This window comes from Halictus rubicundus, chromosome 8 (assembly GCF_050948215.1).
Source record: "Halictus rubicundus isolate RS-2024b chromosome 8, iyHalRubi1_principal, whole genome shotgun sequence".
Classification (NCBI taxonomy): domain Eukaryota; kingdom Metazoa; phylum Arthropoda; class Insecta; order Hymenoptera; family Halictidae; genus Halictus; species Halictus rubicundus.
In genome coordinates this window covers 6,485,813-6,507,944 of record NC_135156.1, presented here as the reverse complement: position 1 = coordinate 6,507,944, position 22,132 = coordinate 6,485,813, and the positions used below count along the sequence as shown (strand labels likewise).

General features: G+C 34.5%; 2 protein-coding genes across 2 annotated transcripts; both read right to left on the bottom strand.

Annotated features, from left to right (window-relative positions):
• Positions 1–3,239: 3,239 nt before the first annotated feature.
• On the bottom strand, positions 3,240–9,974 carry LOC143356225 (uncharacterized). Its single transcript, XM_076791730.1, has 7 exons — positions 9,650–9,974; positions 7,257–7,492; positions 6,161–6,302; positions 5,766–6,077; positions 4,985–5,135; positions 4,305–4,579; positions 3,240–3,940 (listed from the first exon to the last, which is right to left on the bottom strand). The coding sequence occupies exons 2-7, from the start codon at positions 7,463–7,465 to the stop codon at positions 3,728–3,730; spliced, it is 1,302 nt and encodes a 433-aa protein (XP_076647845.1). The 5' UTR covers positions 7,466–7,492; positions 9,650–9,974; the 3' UTR covers positions 3,240–3,727.
• Positions 9,975–13,722: 3,748 nt separating this feature from the next.
• LOC143356217 (sialin-like) lies at positions 13,723–21,528 on the bottom strand. The gene is made up of 8 exons (XM_076791722.1): positions 21,259–21,528; positions 19,891–20,138; positions 18,074–18,310; positions 17,743–17,827; positions 16,328–16,433; positions 15,362–15,623; positions 14,770–15,144; positions 13,723–14,482 (listed from the first exon to the last, which is right to left on the bottom strand). The coding sequence occupies exons 1-8, from the start codon at positions 21,266–21,268 to the stop codon at positions 14,231–14,233; spliced, it is 1,575 nt and encodes a 524-aa protein (XP_076647837.1). The 5' UTR covers positions 21,269–21,528; the 3' UTR covers positions 13,723–14,230.
• Positions 21,529–22,132: the final 604 nt, after the last annotated feature.

Here is a 22,132-nt window from a genome sequence, read left to right as displayed (position 1 = left end):
GACCATGTACTGGGGTTCGGGTCAACCTTCCCGCCCGTCTTCGGCAACGCGTACACACCCGGTGAAAACCCGGAAAATTTTGCCGTCTCAGCAAGCTACTCTATGTACAAACCTGGATCGCAGATCGCATTTTTTGTTAAACAATAATTTTTAATTAATTCTCATGGATCTTTTTTATTAAAACGTAATTGTTTAAATATAAACTTCCGAACTATTTTTTACTTTCTAAATATGTATTTTATATGTATTTTTTTTATGTTTCACACATGTAATGTTTTATGGAATATGTAAAATACAAATTGGAGAAGTCTTTTTGTAATAAACGCATACAAAAATTACCGAGAAGGTATGATGATTTGAAATCTGGTGTTATGTCCATTTCCTTTGCAACTTTATTTGCTGCGATCATAGCTTTGCTAAATCCTTCATTTCTGTATTCCGCAAAGAATACGTTAAGACCTTTCAGATGCTTCGTGGCCAAATCGATGTGCATCTTTTGATTGTGCAATACTTTGCTGACGATGTTAATTTTTGATAATATTTCGTACCAAATGATAAAACTGGTAATAAATTCAAATTCATTTATCTTGCGCATAATAGACAAAATCTCAATTTTCAATTTATTGTCAGATGCGTTGTTGCCAATTTTGATCAAGGCGTTTCGAAATTGGCGAATTTGAAATCGAATAGCCTTTACACTATCAAAACGGCATTAAAGACAGTCCAAATGATGTCGTGTTTGGACTCATTTTGATCGGGATAAGCTCTACAATTCATTCGTATTAACAATGTTGTTCTGATTCAAAACATAAAAGCATAAATTGCCAATAATGATCGATTCTCCATCCGCTTACATTGTAGGCTGTTGGTCGGTCGCTGGTCTTTGAAGTTCCGAGCTCGCGGAGTCCCGAGAGATCGGTGTGAAAGAACTACCAATCCAATTGCAAAACTTCATTGTTTTTCATGATATTTTTATGGGACTTGCGCCAACTAATTCGTGGCATTCTTCTGATTAATATGACACTAAACACGGTACAAATTGGACTGTATTTAGCATTTTTAACTTTTGCCAGCTCGACGAATAAACGGCGACGACGGCCGACGAGGACCGACGAGCGCCGAACGTCGAAGACCCAGCGACGACAGACGACATACAATGTAAGCGGATGGAGAATCGCGCACGAATGAAAGTTTAAACTTTTAGATTTTTCAACATATCCTCATAAAATTATGACGAGCGAATGGAGGGGATTTTCCTGATGAAAATGAGGTCAAATTCGAGTGTAATCGAACAAGTTTCACTGATACGTAATGTTACGATAAAAATTACAATCTCATTAAAGACAGTCCAAATGATGTCGTGTTTGGACTCATTTCGATCGGAACAAGCTCTACAATTCATTCGTATTAACAATATTGTTCTGATTCAGTGAAACTTGTTCGATTACACTCGAATTTGACCTCATTTTCACCAGGAAAATCCCATCCATTCGGTCGTCACAATTTTATGAGGATATGTTGAAAAATCTAAAAGTTTAAACTTTCATTCGTGCGCGATTCTCCATCCGCTTACATTGTATGTCGTCTGTCGTCGCTGAGTCTTTGATGCTCGGCGCTCGGCAAAAGTTATTCGAAGATTTATTCGAAGCCTTCGAATAAAAGATACAGATAAAAGATGAAAAAATTATTCGAAGTTCGAATAAATCCGCTTCGAATAAAAAAAATTATCTTTATTCGTAGGATAAATTCTCGTCGAATAAAATTATTTATCTGATACTCGTCGAATAAAGATACTTTTTTTATTCGAACCTTCGAATCGTTGTTTAAATAATTTTTTATCTAAATAATGCCCAATTCTGACCACAGGTGCCTTTTGGAAGGACAGCCCACCTGTTATCTAAACATTCTTTTAAAGTCCTTTTTTTACAGTCGCAGAGGAAGAAACGCTCTGTATTTTGGATTTCAAGTAATTGTAGACACTTGTATGATTCTGTTATATATACTACTTTGACAAAATTAGAAAATAAAAATTATGTGACGTGTGTAATCACCCTGTCGATGAAGTATCGAATGCGGTTTATGACACGAGCGACTGGAATCCACCTCTTTTGAGGAGTTTAGTACACTGTCTAGCCTTCCTTTAATTAGTTTTGGAGGCAGGTCTCTGGAAGTTGTGGATGCATTCGTTTGTATGGTCTGGCTTGCGACTCAATAGGGATTGTTAGCGTACCATAAAACTCCAGATGTGACACAGAACACAGGTAGGTGTGCTGGGCGCTACGTCACCAACGCACTAAAGCACTGAAATGAAGGAAACACTTTTATTTTTTCAATGATCGTCGCAAAAAATTGTTCTTCCTTGAATATGGATGGTACCATGGTATTGGGTCGTAAAGGGGTGTTAAGCAGAGCTGCAATGCAGCCCATAAAAAATTAGTAGAACGGTGAAATAAAGAGTAAACTAGAATGTTTTCGAGTAAAATTATTTAAAAATAGTTCTAATGTGTTTTTAAAGTCATCTAGTAAAAATCTTATGGTGTTGAGGCGGAAAAAAATATTTATTCATGAAAGAAAATTTTTTTAATTAGTAATAACAGTAGCTAAATATATGAAAAAAATTAAGATAGTGTTGATGACAATAGCTCATTATTAAATTAATATTCAGGTTGGTCGCTTTTAAACTTCGATATGAAATCTGTATTTGTTCGAATTTTTCCGGATTTTCCATTTTTTACAACTAGAGTTTGCAACTACAAAATTGGAAAAAAATAAAATACGTATCATTACAATTAATATTATTCTTAATTTATATTAATTAGAGATTTTGTACACAAGATTTACATGTTAGTTACATATTTCATATAAAACAATTAAGCTGTACGTTCTAATCCTGGTTAAAAAAATAATGTGCGTTCAGTCTTATGCTAAAAGACTGACCGGTTCTGTTCCAGGAAAGACTGACCGGTTCTGTGCCATGCTAAAAGACTGACCGGTTCTGTTCCAGGAGAGACTGACCGGTTCTGTGCCATGCTAAGGCTGAGCAGATGTCAGCACTATATCGGGAACGCCGAAAACCCGGGCGTGAGCACTCTCATTCCTCTCTGATATAGATGTCCCTGTTGATCGTTAGTAGCTAAATGCGCAGACTCCTGACAGCGCGGCAAAATTTAACTTCACTTCTACTCAGTGTTTAATTTATAAGACAGAATTTTTAAGTTACAGTGAAATAAACATGAATATAATTATTTATAAGTTTATTTTACTCATTAAACATTACAATTTCCATTACAATCGATAATAATTTTTATTGTATAGAACACAGTACCACTTGTCTCAAGGATAAACGTACTAGTTTTTAAAAATATTAAATGCTTCATAATAATACTTCTCCATAGAAGTTTGCATTTTAAGTAACATATAAAATATACCATGGCTTCTTGAAAGCAGCAGGTACATTATTATTTTTCTCAAGAATTCTTCCAACATTGGTGCATTCTGAATCTCTTCACGTAATGTCAAAAACGCTTACAATGAATAGTTTTATTCATAATCTTTGCCTGTGTAGTGCGTTTCAGATTAAGAACGATGGCGTAGATATAATCTTCAAAATGTGCCATTTGTATACGAAACATCAATCTCGATGAACGCTGGCACCGAGTAATCATATATTTAATAGAACGATTGTTCCTTTTCAAATCAATTTTCTCTCTATATTCGCCTTTAAACCCTAACAAGGTTTACAGCAACACACTACGAAATTTTCATCATCGATTATACGATATTGTTGATTTTTGTAAGTGGTGAAGTCTTTTTCACGCATCTGGTTGCAATGGTCGTAGATTTTTCTAATCACTGGCGGTAAACTTGGGACGTTCACACTCTTAGCAATTTCATCATAATATGCCCACTGTCTTTCCTTCAGCTTGATGATATGTCGTAACTAAAAAAAAAAAAGAAAAAAAATAAGAAATCGATCTTTCTACTAATGTAGTTTAGATGTAAAATCGATCAAATCGGATTGAGCTCACATTTTGCACATAGCCGCATTTTGCATTAAAAACATGTGTCCCAAAAGGATTTTTGGCAACTCGACAACATTTTTTTATCGCACGAATATCGTTTCCTACCTTATTAGACACTCACTACAACGAATTCTTTCATTTCTAATGGACGGAACATGTCCCCACCCCAAACCTACCCAAAATTGGTAGGTAAAGTAGAAAATGATACTAGTATGATAAATATATTTTTCGTCAAAAATCATTTTCAGCGTGTATTAGATGCCAAAAAATTTTAATACGTACAGGTATTCCCTGATTAATCAGAGCTGTCTTCTCAGCCTGGTATTCCTCGCGCATTTGCTCCGGAGAAGGTAAATGAACGCGGCCTTCTAGAATGCCAAGAATGTATTGAGCCTGTAGATGGAACATCGGGAACGGTATTACAATGCCCGGTAGCCCCATCACGAACAAATTGTGGTAATCCATGTGGACTAAATGTTTGTAAATGGGTTCAACATGATTGTCGTCCGTACGCATCTCAACTTTAGTTGACATAAAGGGATACGTGAACTCGTAACCTGCAAGCAAAGAATTATCGAAATTTTATAAAAACGGTCCATGATAGAATAAGGGATATATAGGGTAAGGGATCTAATTACGCCTAAAATGCGGCAACCCAACCAACAGACCCGCGCCTTTCTGACGTAAGCAACGTACACCTCTGTTGGTTGGGTTGCCGCATTTTAGGCGGATTTTTAATTGATTATAACTAAAAAATAAAGCCGCGATCGCAATTTTTTATTCTTCATTTTCGTCTTATATTGTCTTGGAAAACCATCCTTTAAGTTTTCTCCCATCTGTAGTTGAACACCCTGTATATTCCTCTTTTAATATTTGTTGTTTTAAAAATTAGTATAATTAATATAGACACAGTGCCCCCACAGTAATTGGGTCCCTCACCCTAGTTTATCAAGCTCTTTTACCAGTGCAATATATGAAGTTGTCTACTTCAGCCGTGGAACCGTCGCTGAAGGTAAATTTCTTCCCTTGGATAGACTGTACTCCAGGCCTCTGTTCCACGTTTTTCAACATTCTTGAGTCAACTGGCTCCGGTAAATTGTGACTTAAGTACACCTACAATCAAATGAGTGGACCATCATGTAGAAGAAGAAGAAGACACCCAACAGATGATCTTAAGTTCAATGTACCTACGCGTGTGTGCATATTTGAATAGAAGAAAATTTCTATAAGAACAAGAAAAAATATTACAAGGATGTACATTGTGCTCCAGGTAATTGTAAGTGCATAATAGCCGAATATTTCGCAACCACTGAAAATCCAGAAACTTTAACGCTTGATTAACGGAGCACTAAAAGTGACCATTCGACATTACATTATAAAACTAATAAAAACGTATGGTATTCTGATTTTTAGCAATTTTTATCATAATATAAATAAATTAATTTCTTGAACAATTTTTCATAAATTTTCATAAATTATATTTTTCAGATTATTAGTTTGCAGATCTTATTTCAGATCGTTTCTCATTAACATCTTCGATCAACTCAATCTTTTTTTTAATGGTTTTTTTTAGTGGGTTTTAATGGTTTTTAATGGTTTTTAATGGTTTTCACTGTTAGTGCTCGGTTCAGTGTTTATTACATTGTTTTCTGTATTGTTGATGGCGAGTTTATGTACTGTAACGCTAATTGGAAAAGTAGCTATTTAGCGGGAAGAGTGTCGGACAATTGTTGTTTTTAATACCTTTTCCGCGTATTGCGAGACCTCTATCGCAATGTCGATGCCAGACCAGGATGCACCGAGGATGCAAACAGTTCTCCTAGCATACATTTCCGGTATTCTGTATTGATGGCTGTGTATTTGTCCTCCGGGGAATGATTCGATGCCCGGAATACGTGGAATGTGACCCAGCGTGTAATGACCATTGCACAATACCACGGCGTCAAATGTTTTCGTAGTCTCTGTTTTGGTTTGAAGGTCCTCGTAAGTGACCATCCATATTGTTTGCCCGTTCCGCAGGGTTTCCGGTTTCACGTGTTTCACAACGGTGTTTAACTGAAAGAGCCAACTATTATTTTATAGCAAAACTCAGACCTTCGAAATTGACTAGAGCGAACTGAAGTGAAGTCGACTTATACCTTTATATAAGGGTGCAGGTTAAAGTGTTTCGCATAATCGCACAGGTACTCTCGAATCACAGAATGGTGAACAAACGACGAACCCATGTCGTGTTTCATTGGAAAGTCTGGTATTTGCATTATTTCGCGGGGAAGATTCGTTCTGCAATGCCACGATCGATTCAATATGGCAAAGAAATAGTTTTCAAGTTTATAATGTAAATAATCAGTAGACTGTGGATTTCATGCATTCACGGGAAAAATGAGTGGATCGAATGCAAAATAGTACCGCCTAGCCGAACAGACTGAACGATCGAAACGATTTTGTTGTGACTGTATCGAATAGTGTATCGCGTGTCAGCTAAGTTTATCACGACATACTGGACAGATTAGAACACGACTGCCGTCATTATCATACGCATGACGTGAAAATTAAAATGTTTCAAGGGCTATTGTCTTCGTCGGCGATGCGTAAAGAAGAATTGTGAAAGGCGTTTACACATTAGCAACACGAATCGATGATAATATTTTGCTCTATATTTTGAACACTGAACAACATAACGACTTGGAATGTAAATAACTTGTGAAATGTTTAAATATCGACAATTTTCCATGAATCGGAAAATTCTTCCACAAGTTTTAAACATCCGAAGTGCTTCATTTATTATACTTTCAATTAGCCTTTGACGGAATATTTGTGACGTGTGTACACTAAAATGATCTATACAGGATGTCCCAAAAATGTTGTACGTCCTCGAAAGGGGTGAGTCCTGAGGTCATTTTAAGCAACTTTTATCCTTTGCGAAAATGTTCTCCGTGGCGTTGTTAAGAAGTTATTAAGGAGAAACAAGGACCAATCAGAGAGCCGCTACAGCGGAACGAGTTTCGGCACGGCCAATACCAACGCCACGCTCAGCGGAACCTGTCGCTGAGCCATAATCAGTCCGCTGTAGCGGCGCTCTGATTGGCCCGCGTTTTTCGTCAATAACTCATTAAGAAAGCCGCGGAGAACATTTTCGCAAAGGAGAAAGTTACTTCGAATGACCTCAGGGACATTTCTGGGGCACATTGTAGAGACTGTATACTAAAAGGTAGGACAGAAGAAATTCACGCTGACCTCAAGTTCTTGTACATGCTGCTGTGAACTGGTAATCCATTCTTGTCGACGTCGATTTCGTCGGTGTAGACCCATGTTCCACCGATTTGATCGGTTTGCTCAAATAAAGTGAGACTGTAAGTGTCCAGCTTGGTAGCTGTGTGACGAGCTACCACCAATCCAGCGACACCACCGCCGACTATGGCGATTCTAGTCTTGCTGCTTGGCATAGTGACTGCGAAAAAATTCCGTGAAATCTGTCGAAACAAAAACTTGTATATTTTTCTGCGTCTCTGCTGCAGTTTCGTGTAAGATAATTATTCCATCAGTCAGTCATTTAAGGCCAACTTTCAGCCACTTTAAGCGTTGCAATAACATTTGTATACTATTTTTGAAATATATTATAATATGGAGACCCGAAGCTACACATTGGAAGCGAGAAATAGATAGACCATTGTGCTCATTGAATTTTTGTAGTTATTTATTTTTAAGCAATTTGTTATTAGGAAGACTGACTAGGGGGTTGAAACAAGACACATTTACCCTATATGTCTCCATTCAACTCTTTCCGGACGGAATTCAATTTTTTAATAAAATATTCTTTTTGTTACATAAATTTTTATTTAAAATATTGAATATACAATTGGCCCCATAATTCCTTTAATAATTTTTTATTTGGCTCTGTTTCTTGGAAATTTACAGTGAATGCAATAAATTGTATATTAAGTGATCAATTGTATTTCAATTGTAAATTGGCATATGGTTTTTTTTAGAAGTGTGGTATGAGTGTTGTGGAATCAAACGAATCTTACATTCACTCAGCGACCTTTCTAAGTGAAAATTAGTCACGAGATTCATTCTTACACCTGCGTAAACGTAAGAGTAGATTAGAAAGTTACTTTTAAATTTTCATCCATTAATAACTTTTATACCCGCGGGATTGCACATCAGTCCTGTCGATTAAACATTCGAGGTTCATTTGATCTTGCCTATGTGTTAGAGCATTGAGTAATACGGCAGGACAATTATGTGAAACGTTTTTGATATCTACAACCGTTTGTAGGATGGAGTAGTTATTGATCGAGTCGCGTGCACATTCTCGTCAATTACGAACAGGTGGTGTAAGTATTAAAACGAAAACTAATCGAGAATGCTATTACCGGTAATTTCTTGTAAAGAGTCGAGGCAGAGAACTACTTTTAAGGAAAGTTAATAACATCGTGAAAATGATTAGATTCATTCTTTTTCGACTTATTGATTTGCAATATAAGAAAGTTCTTTATTTAAAAAGCAGTCAGCAATTTAACAGAAAAATGGAATATGATTACACTAAGTCTCCCTACTAGTTATGTCGATTTCCTGACATAACCCTTTTATAGTAGAAAAAATTTTTTTATTAACTTTTAAATAATATACTAAGTACTGTCTAAATAATATCAAGTACTGTCGTAATAAACAATCGTACTCGGTATTGTTTTCATCATGGCAGAGAGCTTTGTTTTTCTGTTTACTATTATTGCATTTGAAACCTCGGTAGAGGTTTATTTTTATTAAACTGATAATAAATTATTCATTGATACACTTTATAATACGAACAAAAGCAAATAATAATAGTGTGATAAATTCTAATTGTATGTCCTGTCGTATAAGGATTGAAAATTCGATTAAATTATTCGGTCAAGAAATAAATGTGTAAACTATATTTATATCTACGTGTAAATTATGCAAACAACATTATCGCATCTAACATGCTATCGTCGCACTATGCACCGTAAAGTGCTACATCTTTTTGTTTATGAAAGATCACTCTGTCATATCAGAAGATTTTACCGATTTGACTAATGAAAATGATCGGTATTATATAATTTGGTAATTCGAGTAAGGCAATATGAAATCGGTGTACAAAATCATAAAATAGTTCTGTAACTTTTACTAAGTACATACATATATAAACAATGAATGTTCACATTTCAATAAGCGTGGTATCAAATTAAATAGGAGACACTACGAAAAATTGAAATCGCAGTATTGTCTATTTCATTACTAAAACGTATTTCAAGAAACGTGATTAAACATTTATTGTAATTATTAAACAATTATTAAACATAATTGTAATTATTGTATTAGCAGTACAAATTAATTCGTGGCTCTTTCTTCACTTTATTTTCTATTAAAGAAATATATTTTATTTTCCACGAAAATATGACGCCCACCATTTTCTATGCACTTACTGCACCTTCCAGGTAAATTGACGAACCCAATAACAAATTTGAATATAAAATAAAGTTCGATTAATTGTAACAACTCGGAATTAATTTGTACAGCTAATGGCTGCGAAGAATATCGTACAGCAAGGGGTTAAGAATGGTTTGAATAGTAGCTTTGAATAAAACAAAAATAATTATGTTACGTACATCAAGCAGGATTCCGCAGACGTCGATCGGCTTTCTGTCTCCACCGGAAGTAGCGTTGTGCCGATGCGGTTAAATAGACATAAACGTACTAAACTCGTCGAATACGTAATTAAATACTGTACTCCTAATACACTTCGTGATTTTTTGTTTGCTTCTCGTTGAAAAGTAAATAGCATATATACATATATATATAATAATACGACGAAGGCGATTATCGTTGCAAACCAACTTGAAGACCACTGTGCACGGTGAGAAAGAAACTGATCATGGAGTTACACACTATTAGTCGGAAGTTGGATTAAGACTGTCCATCCGAAAGCAAACTGTCTGTTGTAATGTCTGTGGCCAGTTTCCCCTCCGATCGGTGGCTTACGTAAATGCGGGAAATGTTTCTTTGCTGCGATGAAAACAAGTCGACAGAGAAGATATTTCTTGTCACGCCGACACCAAAACTCGAACGAAGTCGAGATCGTTCTTCTTGCAAATGAATCACAAAATATGAAGAAAAATGTTTTAGATAACCTTTTCTTTTATTCGCCAAATATAAGATTCAATAATTATTTATTAGATCGAGAAAATACACAAGGAGTAATAGAGATTATTTTTGACAGTAGAATGTATTTTGATTGTTTGTAAATAATCAACAAATTCAAGGTGGAAGGGCTACATATCAACTTGCACTTTGTACACCTAATAATTCGCCATTTTGTGCAATTTTCTGTAAGTCTGAGATTTTCTGTCATTTATACTATATATGTAGTGTCAAATAAAATTCTGATGAAAGGGTTAATTAAAACATAAATCGTATGTAGTAGGCTTTATACATGCTCAGTATTTAAATGATTCATCTTTTCTGTAAATCTGTCAGCTGTTGCGTTTCCAAAATAAAATGAAAGTGTTAATTATAGCAATCGATGAAAAAATGATGCCAATGCTAGTTCTAAATCAAAATAAAGTGTTGAGCTCCGAATGAAATAGCTCGAGCTTATCGAAATTAATTTTCTTAACCGCTTTTTTATTTCGAACGATTACGATTAAATTCTTGTTGACTCAGACCGTTCAAATTTCTTTCTGATGAAATCGCAACAAGCCTAAACTCAGTGTCGCTGCTGCACGTATATGTGTACTGCATACAAGTGTCATTTGGTGCACGAGTGCACGTGCTTCTCGTTCAGAAATACGCATGCAATCGCATCGCGTGGGCGCGCTTATGCAAATCTTTGATGACTCAAGATGCAGTGAAATTTCGTAAACCCCTTTTTGAAAATCCATCACATGTAAAGAAAAACCCCGTTCCACCATTTTCTTTTAGATTTCCGTCCATACATGATGATTGTGTTCAATCAATAGTGACTTATGGAAAAACAGAAAACTTTATTTCGAACTTCGGTTTGAACTCTAAACCTGGAATTACGTCATCAATCTATGCAGTATGGTAGGAAAATTTTAAACCTAAATATTAGGCGTTCTACACGTAAGCAGGATTGAGCAATGACATATAGTGATAAATGGAATCATTGAGAAACGGTAAAACAAGAATTACAAAACACTGGAGTCTAATGATTAAACGCATTAACTGTCATTTTCTTTCTTATTTCGTGAGTTGATTTATTCCAAGATTTCTTCAATACAATATTATTAACAAATAATAGATATTTGAATTGTAAACTTAAATAGTACTGCTGATTTTCAAAAACAGATACACAAATTTTAAATGTACATTTTTCCGTAAAAGAGACAGCCCTATTTAAAAGTCGGCCATTTTGTAGGCATAAACTTTTCACAAAGTATAGGATTTTATTCGTATTTAAATGTCACTTTTTAATTGAAAGATTATTTTAAAAGATCGTTCTCGATATGAAGGAGGACATTTTATTGACATTGTTTATTTATGTTTTCGTTAGTTGCAGGTTTCCTTTTCATGGGAATGTATGCGTCGCGCCGTTTCTGGAATGTGGACAGGAAAAGTTTAAGGTTCATTTCATTCGTTGCAACAGAGGCCAATTCCAAGTCGGTATTTCGTTTTTAATGATCCATGAAGTTGCTGCTACTCGCACATTAACTAACACCGAAGATTATGTAATGCAATCGCATAGTGAATGGAATTGGCGCGAGAAATTCTATCTAATAACTGTTGCACCGAATACGTTCCTCGACATTAGTTGTTTACACCATAGACCATTCTCCATTACTCTACTAAAAGTTATCGCTATCGAATAGCATTATTGAAAAAAAAAAAAGAAAAACGAATCTATATGTAAAATTAAAATTTTCTGTATCAATTGCAAGAAATACTTGAATATGGTGCATTGTTATTCTAAAACTTTCTACATCATTCAAGTGCATTTTATCTTTTAATAATTTTAACAAATTAAAAATAATATGTTGCTATTCTTACATTGTTGTAATATTTGTGCTGTTTTAAATCTGATCAACTCAGTTTTGCCATAGATGCATAAAATTCGTAAGTTATTCATTTGTGACATATGGATTCCCGCAGAATAACACTATTAAGTAAACAAGTTCTATAGTGATAGATAGAAAGTTATTGTAGAATAATTTGCATAGAATGGATTTATCAAGAAATGAACACCTTATTATTAGAGATAAAGAACGATAGTCTCGTGACAGATGATTATGAAACCGTTAAGAGTACTCCGAGTGAATGTATTTGTTGTCATCTTGGCTAAGTCGACGTACGATAAGAAATTAATGCACGCTCTAATCCCCGTGCTACACTTTCTACTACAAGTGGCAGTATCTCGAAATAAATGATAGAAACTGAGAAAAATAAGCAATAAACGTTGAATTACTGCTTCTCCGCTCTGAATACGTTACCAAGACGCTAATAACAGTTATTTATGGTGGTATTATTGTTACCTATTTCAGTCAGCTGATAGATATGTTTATTGCTACAGTGTTTAAAAAATAATTCACTTTCAACAAATCTTAAATTATATTCCGGAAGATTCTCTTTCAGATTAAAAGATCGTGTTTTTCCTATCCACAAGCATTAAAATAGACAGTCATTTTTTCTCGATTATATCAGAATAATCAGCTTGTCTTCTCTTATCGAGAATTTATTTCATCTGCAATTAAGCACGCCTCAACACTTTCCCTAATTATCGAGGGCAGTGAAATTATCCCATTAGTGTGTATCTGGTAAAGATAAGGAGACAGTTGACGAAATTATGTAGCTCCCTTATCTAAAAGTCTAGAAGAATGATTATTATAAGCGTTATTCCTAGACAGCGGATCTTTATGTAAAATAAAAATTTTCTACCTAAACTGCAAAAAACAAGTGAAATAAAAATTTATTTTCTTCCATAACGTGTTTAATGAGTTGCCAAAATAATATAACAGTATTTTTAATTTCTTTTAATGTTTTGACTGTTTTAAGTAACACCTAATCATTTTTGTCATAAATGTATTACTGTAATTATTTCTACGATAACATAAATATATTCAATACAAATGTACGTATATGTAAATATATGTATATTTACTGTATACCTGCATAATATAGATGCATTTATAATATTTGGTGTACAAATTAATTCGGTAAATCAAAGTAATTTTGTAACTAATAAAAGAAATCGCACGTATAACAATCAAATAAATACGTATACGTAAGGGTATTTGTGCTCATGAATCGATTAATCTGCGTTGCTGTAGTACTATACTTCATCACTACCATACTACATTGTTTATACCGTTTAATTGCACGCGCCATATGCATAAGCACCTAAGTAGAAATGAAGTATATAATATACTCGGTCCTTGCTAATTCATGAAATGTCGATAACATTGGACGCGACACTGAAATGGTATTGGGGCTCTTACATTCTGTAAAGGACGTTTTACAATCAATCAATAATTATAACATATTTATATGTACAAGTGGCAATTTATAAATGGCTTCTATGTATTTACATAGCCACGAGAATTTTTTGAATATACATTACTGTACTGTACAGATCAGTTTTATGTTGTTTAGATATAATATACCTCAAGAATTACGATTTCATAATTCTATATTTAGAGATTGGGCGATTAAGAAAAGCGACAAATCATTTATAACTTACATATGGTATTTATAATTACTTTCTCTTTACGATTCTTTTTATAAAACTTTCGACCGTGCGGTTATTTACAAAATACGTGATGTTATGATCATTTTAAAATTAACGTCGCTAATTTGTTGGTGAAAATTCACTATAAGTACATGATCGAAGATGAACAAATTTTAATGTTGATCGTTAATACTGGGAAACATCGTTATATGTATACGTATGCATATAATAACAATTTGAAATTTTAAGAGCTGCAAACGCATTGCGTTCGTGTACTGGCTTTCATTACCAAAAAGAGTATTTTTAGGCGACGAGAAGGAGCTGTAGCTCTTAAAAATCTCAGTTAACCCAATACAACTAATAAAACTAGACTCTAGGTCAGTAAACTCCACCATCGGAGGGCTAAACACCTATTCATGACTTCTTTGTATATTTTTGACATATTCTTGCACTAGTTTTACTTATTATATTATTCCCTTTCTACTTGTTAAATTAGTCTACGCACATTTCAAGCGTTAGAGTGGCCATTTTCTACCATTTTATCTTTCTCTGGCTCTTTGGTACTTTCGTCTAACTCTTCGTGTTTTATAACAGGTGTTCCTGTTAATTTCTGCATCTCTTGACCTCTTTCAATGTTTGGCTTCTTATATCTGTTCCATGGTTGTTCCTCCGAAGTTCCAAATAGCAAATATACAATGCACCCTACAATTGAATTGGCAGCGGCTATGAGAAAGACTGTACGCCACTGCGATACATTTTGCTGGAAAAGAAACATTAAAAAAATATATACATATATATTCATAACTTAGATTTACAAAAGCCATATTTCGAATTTTCGTTACAGCTGCAGTTGAAAAAGTTAAAAATCTTGACCGTCTCTATCTTTTCTTCGCAATTGCCACCAATAGCAATTAAAACAAAAACAAAAATTATTTACACATTAGCTAGTAAATTAATCGTTCCAATATCCTAAAAAAACTCTGTAAGGGCTGCGAATTCAGTTGTACACCTAAGAAATAGAACAGCTACCAAAACAATCTTACTTACATTTCCGAACGTTAAGTACCCAACCACTGCTGGCGAAATGAAGCCGCACCATACTACCATCATTCCACAAAACCCGAGGAGAATGCTAGCGTAATTCGGACTGAGATCAACCAAATTTGCCAAAGTAGAGGCCGAAATTGCGCCGTTCACAGTGGTTCCTGCTATCATAAAGATCACCGCGAGGATAGGATGACATCCGCTGTATCCCAAAAACAGGATAAAAATGCCTTGCAGGCCAGTACACACGAATGTGGCCAGCTTTCGAACGTTCGTTATACTCATCTTCTTAGTACGTATTAACCAGTCACACACGATAGAGAAGTAATACGAGAAAATCATTCTGGACACGTGTGGAGCTCCAGAAAGAATACCGGTCTGCAACCAAAACAACAAGAAAACTGTATTACTTTGTCGAAACATTTTCATTATGGTGTCATATGACGCCATCTTGGCCGGGTTGGTGGTTCCAACCTCCTGATACTATTACAGATCATTGCCCTCTTTATCGAGAATTCACTATGTTCCATATTGCCCAATAAATCACACGTGAACACGTGATTATTTGCCCAATAACCAATAAAATTTTACTCACCGCGTTAATATTCCACCCATGAATAAAGTTAAAGTAACTTGGAGCTTGAGTCATCAATGTGAGGAAACCCCATCCAGTGCTCCAGTGTGCAGCAGTGGTGATCCAAACAGAACGCGACGTCAAGATGGCTTTCCATGGTATCGCAACTACCTCTTCCTCAACAGATGTACCAAGATTATCCAAAATATATTTCTTTTCGTCTTCTGTTATTCGGGGATGTTGTTGAGGAGAGTCGTGTACAAGGAATAGCCACAAACCATACCTTCGGAAGAAGTGTCACATAGTTTAATATCTAAATTAACATTTCCGATAACGCTTGGAACGTTAATACAGTAATGCCTCGTTATATGTGAACTAGATCTACACGATGTACGTGACAAATTTATCCCCACTACGATTGAAGAGAAATGCAACATGATACGAGATTAGGCATATCAGTCAGCGTTGATTCAATGATAAATCTTTTTCGTTTATAATTTTTTTTTTGTCATGAAGCGTTCATAGACATATTTGTGATATTTTCCTAAATAAAATGAGCCCAAACATGACGCAATTCGAAGCATATTTACTCGTTCAATTCACGATTCAGTAGAACCTCGATTATCCGAACCGATCAATCTCACGTAAATAGTTAAATTTGAAGCGATCCATGTACAATGCGATTCGTTGTATAAATCACTAAAGATTTAATCTAACACTGTAGCTAGGTAACTATGATATTATACGAATACTCATATGCCAATGATCAGTTCGGATAATCGAGGTTCTACTATATCGTGAATTGAACAAGTAAATATAGTCCAAGTTGTGTCGTGTTTGGTGTCAATTTAATCAGGAAAATGTCGCAAATATGTTGGTAAAACTTGTATTAAACAGTTTTGTATACTCAATCAAAGGATAGTGTCTGTACACGATGAAGTTTTCACATACAACAAGACAATATTATAATTAAGGACAGATTATTACCAAACCACACCAAGTAAAGATGTTACATAAAAGGCTCCACCCCAACCGAAAGTGCTACTGACGGCTGCACACAATGGATAAGTTATGGCAGCGCCTACGGAACTACCTGGAAAGCCACGTACGTATGAAGATGTTAACGAAAGCTTACATTTTTATTGTTTATCTTTCTCTAACGTACGTTCGTTCAAAAACTGCAACATATTACAATACGTACAATTTTGAATTTTACTAATTTCAATGATTTTATCTTGCAAATTAACTTTGCACTCTTCTTATTTGAAAACGTTTAAATCAGAGCCGGGCACGTTTGCCTCAATTGAGGCATAAGCGTCCCCACCATAGCTTCCACTGTCTTCTTCCAGTAAGCGCCGTTACCATGGAGAAAAGACGCGCTTCGAAGTGAGGTGTATTGCTACGAAGACGCGCGACACCAGCGAACGCGACGGAGACGCATGCTGCATGAAAGAGAGGTTGGTGGGGGAAGCAAGCGTTTGAGGGGCCCCAACCGCGCCCAGCACTTGTGTATATGCTACTGAATAGACTCGTTTTTAGAAAGTAATTTACATAATGCCGAATGTTCGTGGAACCAAATTTCCACTTTACATGAGAATTGCGCATAATTTGTGCTCTGCTTTGACGATCCTATTGTTTATATAAATTATGGACTCCTAGTAAGTCCCTTTTTCTGTCTTTTCTTAATTCACAAACGATTAATCTAATGCGATTTTATTACAAAAGATTACAATTACGACGTCTTGTACTTCTAACTAATTCAAACAAATATTTTTCTGATACTCCTCGCCTAACTTTAAGAACTACTTGCACTCTTTCAATATTAATGTATTAGCGCCTACCAAAATTTCATCAACGTCGCCCAATATCGCGTCAGTACGTTTCCTTGTTAGAAATCTGTGTTTACGTTCGGTGTAAAGCATATAATCTGACACTCTAATAGCAGCCAAGTTAGAATGTATAAAGATACGACTTATCGATTTAACAACGGCCGGACTCAGTATGTTGACCACTGTCACTGATGACGAAACGTGAACACATCAATTAGGTATTAACCCTCTTTAGTGTTTCCATTGATTTTTTATAATTATGTTAAATCGATATCTGAGAACCAATTAAATTAAGATAATCAGCTATAAGTTCAGCACTAAAAAAAAATGTAATATTCACATAAAATAAACTTTTTATTCATTTAATACGGAATATTTCGTCAAGGTCACTACCCTGAGTGGTATAGTGAAAGTTTTAGTTGGCGGTCGTTGTTTATGAAAAAGTTATTCAAAAGAAAGTGGGAATCATACGTGTAGTAAGAATAATGACGCGAATAAAAATTGTATGTCATGTTAATATTTAAAATCGTCGATCCCCAAATTATCAATTGTCAAAGTGTTTACGCGTCTTACCCAAATAAGAGCTGACGAATCTGCTTCTTTCGTTCGGAGGGATCCATTTGGCCGTCATATCGTGCATCGAAGGCCATACGACACCCTAAATAAACAAATCTTGTTTAAACATTGCCCGAAATATTTCTCCCTTCTTAGTCCGTTCGATAAATTCGATCGTTTTATGTGCAAGATAAAGCCGGTTTCTTTTGTAAGCAACGTTTATGAATGAATTTTAATTATCATCGATATGTTTGACCGCGTTATCTTTATCGTGTCGGTAGCGAAAAACAGGCGGCAGGTGATTCTGATTGCATTAGCATTTGGTTCGTTCTTAATTGTGTTGACTCACTGCAGCCAGACCCTGAAGAACCCGTAGAAAAATGAGCGCGTACAGGTGATAGCGTGTCATAAACGGAATTAGAAAACCGAGAACCGCCGTTAGGAAATTTCCCAGACCGAAAACAAGTTTCGTTCCGTAACGTCTCGCTAAAAGCCCTCCGGGAAGTTGCGTTAACCAGTGCAACCAATAATAAGCTCCAAGCGCCAGACCTTGCTCGTACTCGTTCCAAGTGAACCGATCATCGTACTGGAAACAATGAAATATATAATCTCCTTCAGTCTCCGAAAGTGTAATTTATTGTTCGGATAATCCAAAACATATTTTATTAAATTTCAAATCTATGTTACAAAAAGGAATTTCCTTTTTTCTTTTGTGTAGGGTAAGGGACCCAATTACTGTGTGGGTACCAATTGCCTATATTAATTATACTCATTTTTAAAGCATAATAAATATTAAAAAAGAAATATGTAACATAAATCCAAACTGATTTTAATGAAAAAAATTTAATATCTTTTTTTTAATATTCATTATGCTTTAAGAGTAATATCGTTTTAAGAGTAGATAAACTTGTCATAGTTTTTGTTTCTATAAAATTCTGCAAGGAAACAAATTTGAATTATACCGAAGCGAATCGACAGCGAGTCGGTAATGTGATAGTATATCTGTAGCTTGACAGATTCAAGCTTGTAAATTACAACACGAGAAAATACAATATTTCTCTGTGTACACTGTTACGCAGTAGATTTATTGTTTGTTTCTTATTAACCGCAGAACAGTAGTCAATTGTGTCTCTACTAGCAAGATTGACATGCTAACTTCCGACGTTGAAATCGGTCGCACTATTTAATTATCCTTTATCTGTTCATAATGTACGTACATTAACTAGGAAAATCATTTCTAGAATACATTTTTAAAACGGCAGTTATATTTATCATATGCAACATTTAGCAATAAATGTAGGAACTGTTGTCCTACAAAAAAGGCCCAATTACATTCATTTGTATATTAATTAAATCTGCTGTATTTTATTCAACATTAAATATTCAAAGCGTCACAAAACAAGTCACTGTAAATCGATTATTTTTTCTTTTAAATATTCAAACAAGATATCACCTAATGACAATTAAAACAATAATTACATTTAATCTGAATTTTGTCGAGGACACAAAATTTGTTGAATCTTACGATACTGACAACTTTCCTCTATGTAACAAACGCATGTGAGTTTGATCCACGAGACAACTGACACAAGTCATCGAAAATAATGCGACGCGTCCACAGAGACAACAAATATACCACGTTGATAAATTCGCGGTAATGTGCAATGGAAACTTGTGCAACTGTTCACTCCGACAAGAACCTTTTATTACTGAGATTACGAGTTCGCCGAAAATTTATTTTTTCTTCAAAATCAATTCAATAAATGTGGAAAACTTAACGAAAATTTTTATATAGAATTATCTTATCGGATGAAGATTGCAGCAATACGAAAAAGGGGGACAAAGTATTAATTAAAATTGAAGGAGGTTAGATGTAAAAAATATCAATTTTCCAACGAGTAAAATTAAGTAACTAGACTCATTAATTTTATAAGCTTTTTTAAGCTTACTATACCAAAAGATAAAAATTTTTATTTCGTTAAATTTTGTTCAATAGTATTTGCTGTAAATTCATAAAAATATAATTCACAGAAGTAGTTCGTAACCTTTAACATTTCAATTTCTATTAATCACTGAGTATATAAATAAATTACCACAATTTTAGAATATTTATGGTCGCTGTTTCGAGAGTAGATAAATTCTTATTTATTATTTATTATTACATACCGTGACGTTTTCCGGTGCAAACGGGGAGAAAATAACGGTAGCATTGTCCTTCTGTGTGTCGTTAAAAGTCAGTTCCGCAGTTTCTAAGTCGCATTGGGAAGATCCAGCATTCTTCGGATGAGGTAACACCATCGCCACTATCGTTAGGTTCATATTTATCCTTAGCATATAATTTATGGCAAAGCCGCAGAAAACGAGGTACCACAACACATCCCGACACGACAGCATTTCTTTCCCTTTCAGAATCCCTGTTGAATCCGGTTCAAAATAAAATATTAAATGCCTTTCAGATGTGAATCGTTCATTGATTCGCTTTGGCACATGCGTTTATAATTATACAGCCGTTTAGACATCTGATGGCAATATAAAGTGTGGACACAGAATGACTACAATCAGGTACCGGTATACGTCAGTTATCTTAATAATGAATGATAAAAGCAATTGATTGCAACTGAATAATATCCTTAACATTATCACGATCGTATAAATAATCGTTGGCCTGTACAGACTTTAAAATGTAACAATTTTTAAATAAAAATAAAACGTTCCAAGTAACAATTTTAACACACCTGGATTCCATATATCTTGAGATTTTTATATCTTAAATTACTAGCAACGTTCACTGAATCAAATAGTATATAAATATTGAACAAATTATAAATAATAAATATAACAAAGTAATTCTGAGGTTTAAATTTCTATCCAATCGTTAAAATGTATATTAAGTTTTAATGTAACCGTTGCGTTTTAAATTTACAATTATTTCATAACCAATCACCGGAAGAATATAATCTGGCATAATTCCCTTACACGTAATATAACAAATGTTACTTATTCTGTAAACATGCGGGAAAACTTATACTCATTCAAAAGGCTAGTAATTATTTGGTAGCCAAAGACTTTTGCATAAAAGTGTAAATGTTTAACATGGGAAACTCAAACTCTTACATAAGATCAAAATAAATCTTCAACTTGAAGTATTCACCTTTTAGAATTCGATATATGTACAAAGTGTTTCAAGGCGAGCAGTTTGAACATTTTTTTTTTAATCTTCCATACTCGGACACATGACATATTTTAATTGTATTTTTATGAAACAGCCTTACAAATTTTTACGTAATAATCATAAAAATATATCAAGTGTTATAAATAGGTATACGATAACATCTAGATTTTGAATGCACGATAACGTTGGCCAGTATTAATAAATCCCTTTCGATACAGTATCTGTAGTTAGCCACACTATCTAAATCACCGTGTTAATACATTGACTTATGTTCTGATTGAAAAATTAGATAATTCGACACGGCACGAAATCATTTTTGATTTTAAATTTTCCGTTGGTCATGAAAATGTTTTTTTACTTACTATTGCCCATTTTATTTGTTTTTCACTTGTTCCGGCTAGAGAGATCACGAATGTCGGCTAGATACGAAAAATGTATTAGTTGACCAAAACACAAGAAATTTCAAAATATTTATATCGAATTATGTCGTCGATAAACCATGTCTAAGAAAAATGTTGATGCTGTCAGTCGATGTCAATATGCTTCACGGCAACATTTTTCATTGACAGATTTCGTTCGTATAAGGTAATCAGTTAATGTCGCGGAGAACACTGCATGCCAGTTCTTCAATTACAACCGTGTAAACCCTGAGGAGACTTTCCACGAGTCTCCACCCAAACAGAAATAGTCTTGATAACAATGATTACGCGGCTACTACGCTCCCTTGGAAATTTCATTCTTTCTCCGATACTAACGGCTCATGTCCAGTGATCTATCACCCGCCATGATAATCTCTCAGTAATAAATTAATTAATCGATGCATTTATTTCGGTCTACAGATCGGAATATTCTATGAACTGACGGATACATTTGCAATATAATCAGCCGACCCAGATTCCGAATTGAGATTAAATTAATGTAGAAGAGTCGTTAATTAATAAATATCAATTTCAATTTACGCGCCAACTGCCAAATGTGTTAAGGTTACCTGTAACATATAATGTTTATTAATTTCATAATCTTTCATAAAATCAGAACTCAGCATTGACTTCAACCTACACAATATTTGAATTAAATATTAAATTACGGTATTGTGGCAAAAAACCATAATCTCAATTATTATACTACTGATTAAAATAACCAAAATTGCAACTACTATTCGGCATTAAAGTAAATTTATCGGTCAAAAAATTCCAAAAGATAATAAACATGTATGTATCGATCTCTCTCTAAAGA

Coding starts and splice junctions, on each gene's coding strand:
- LOC143356217 (XM_076791722.1), bottom strand. Junction 18,311..19,890: donor TTGCACCGGAAAACGTCACG/GTATGTAATAAT, acceptor CATTGTTTCCAG/TACGATGATCGGTTCACTTG. Junction 16,434..17,742: donor ATTCGTCAGCTCTTATTTGG/GTAAGACGCGTA, acceptor GTGGCTTTCCAG/GTAGTTCCGTAGGCGCTGCC.
- LOC143356225 (XM_076791730.1), bottom strand. CDS start 7,465: ATGCCAAGCAGCAAGACTAGAATCGCCATAGTCGGCGGTGGTGTCGCT. Junction 6,078..6,160: donor ACCTGCACCCTTATATAAAG/GTATAAGTCGAC, acceptor TGGCTCTTTCAG/TTAAACACCGTTGTGAAACA. Junction 3,941..4,304: donor TGATTAATCAGGGAATACCT/GTACGTATTAAA, acceptor TTTTTTTTTTAG/TTACGACATATCATCAAGCT.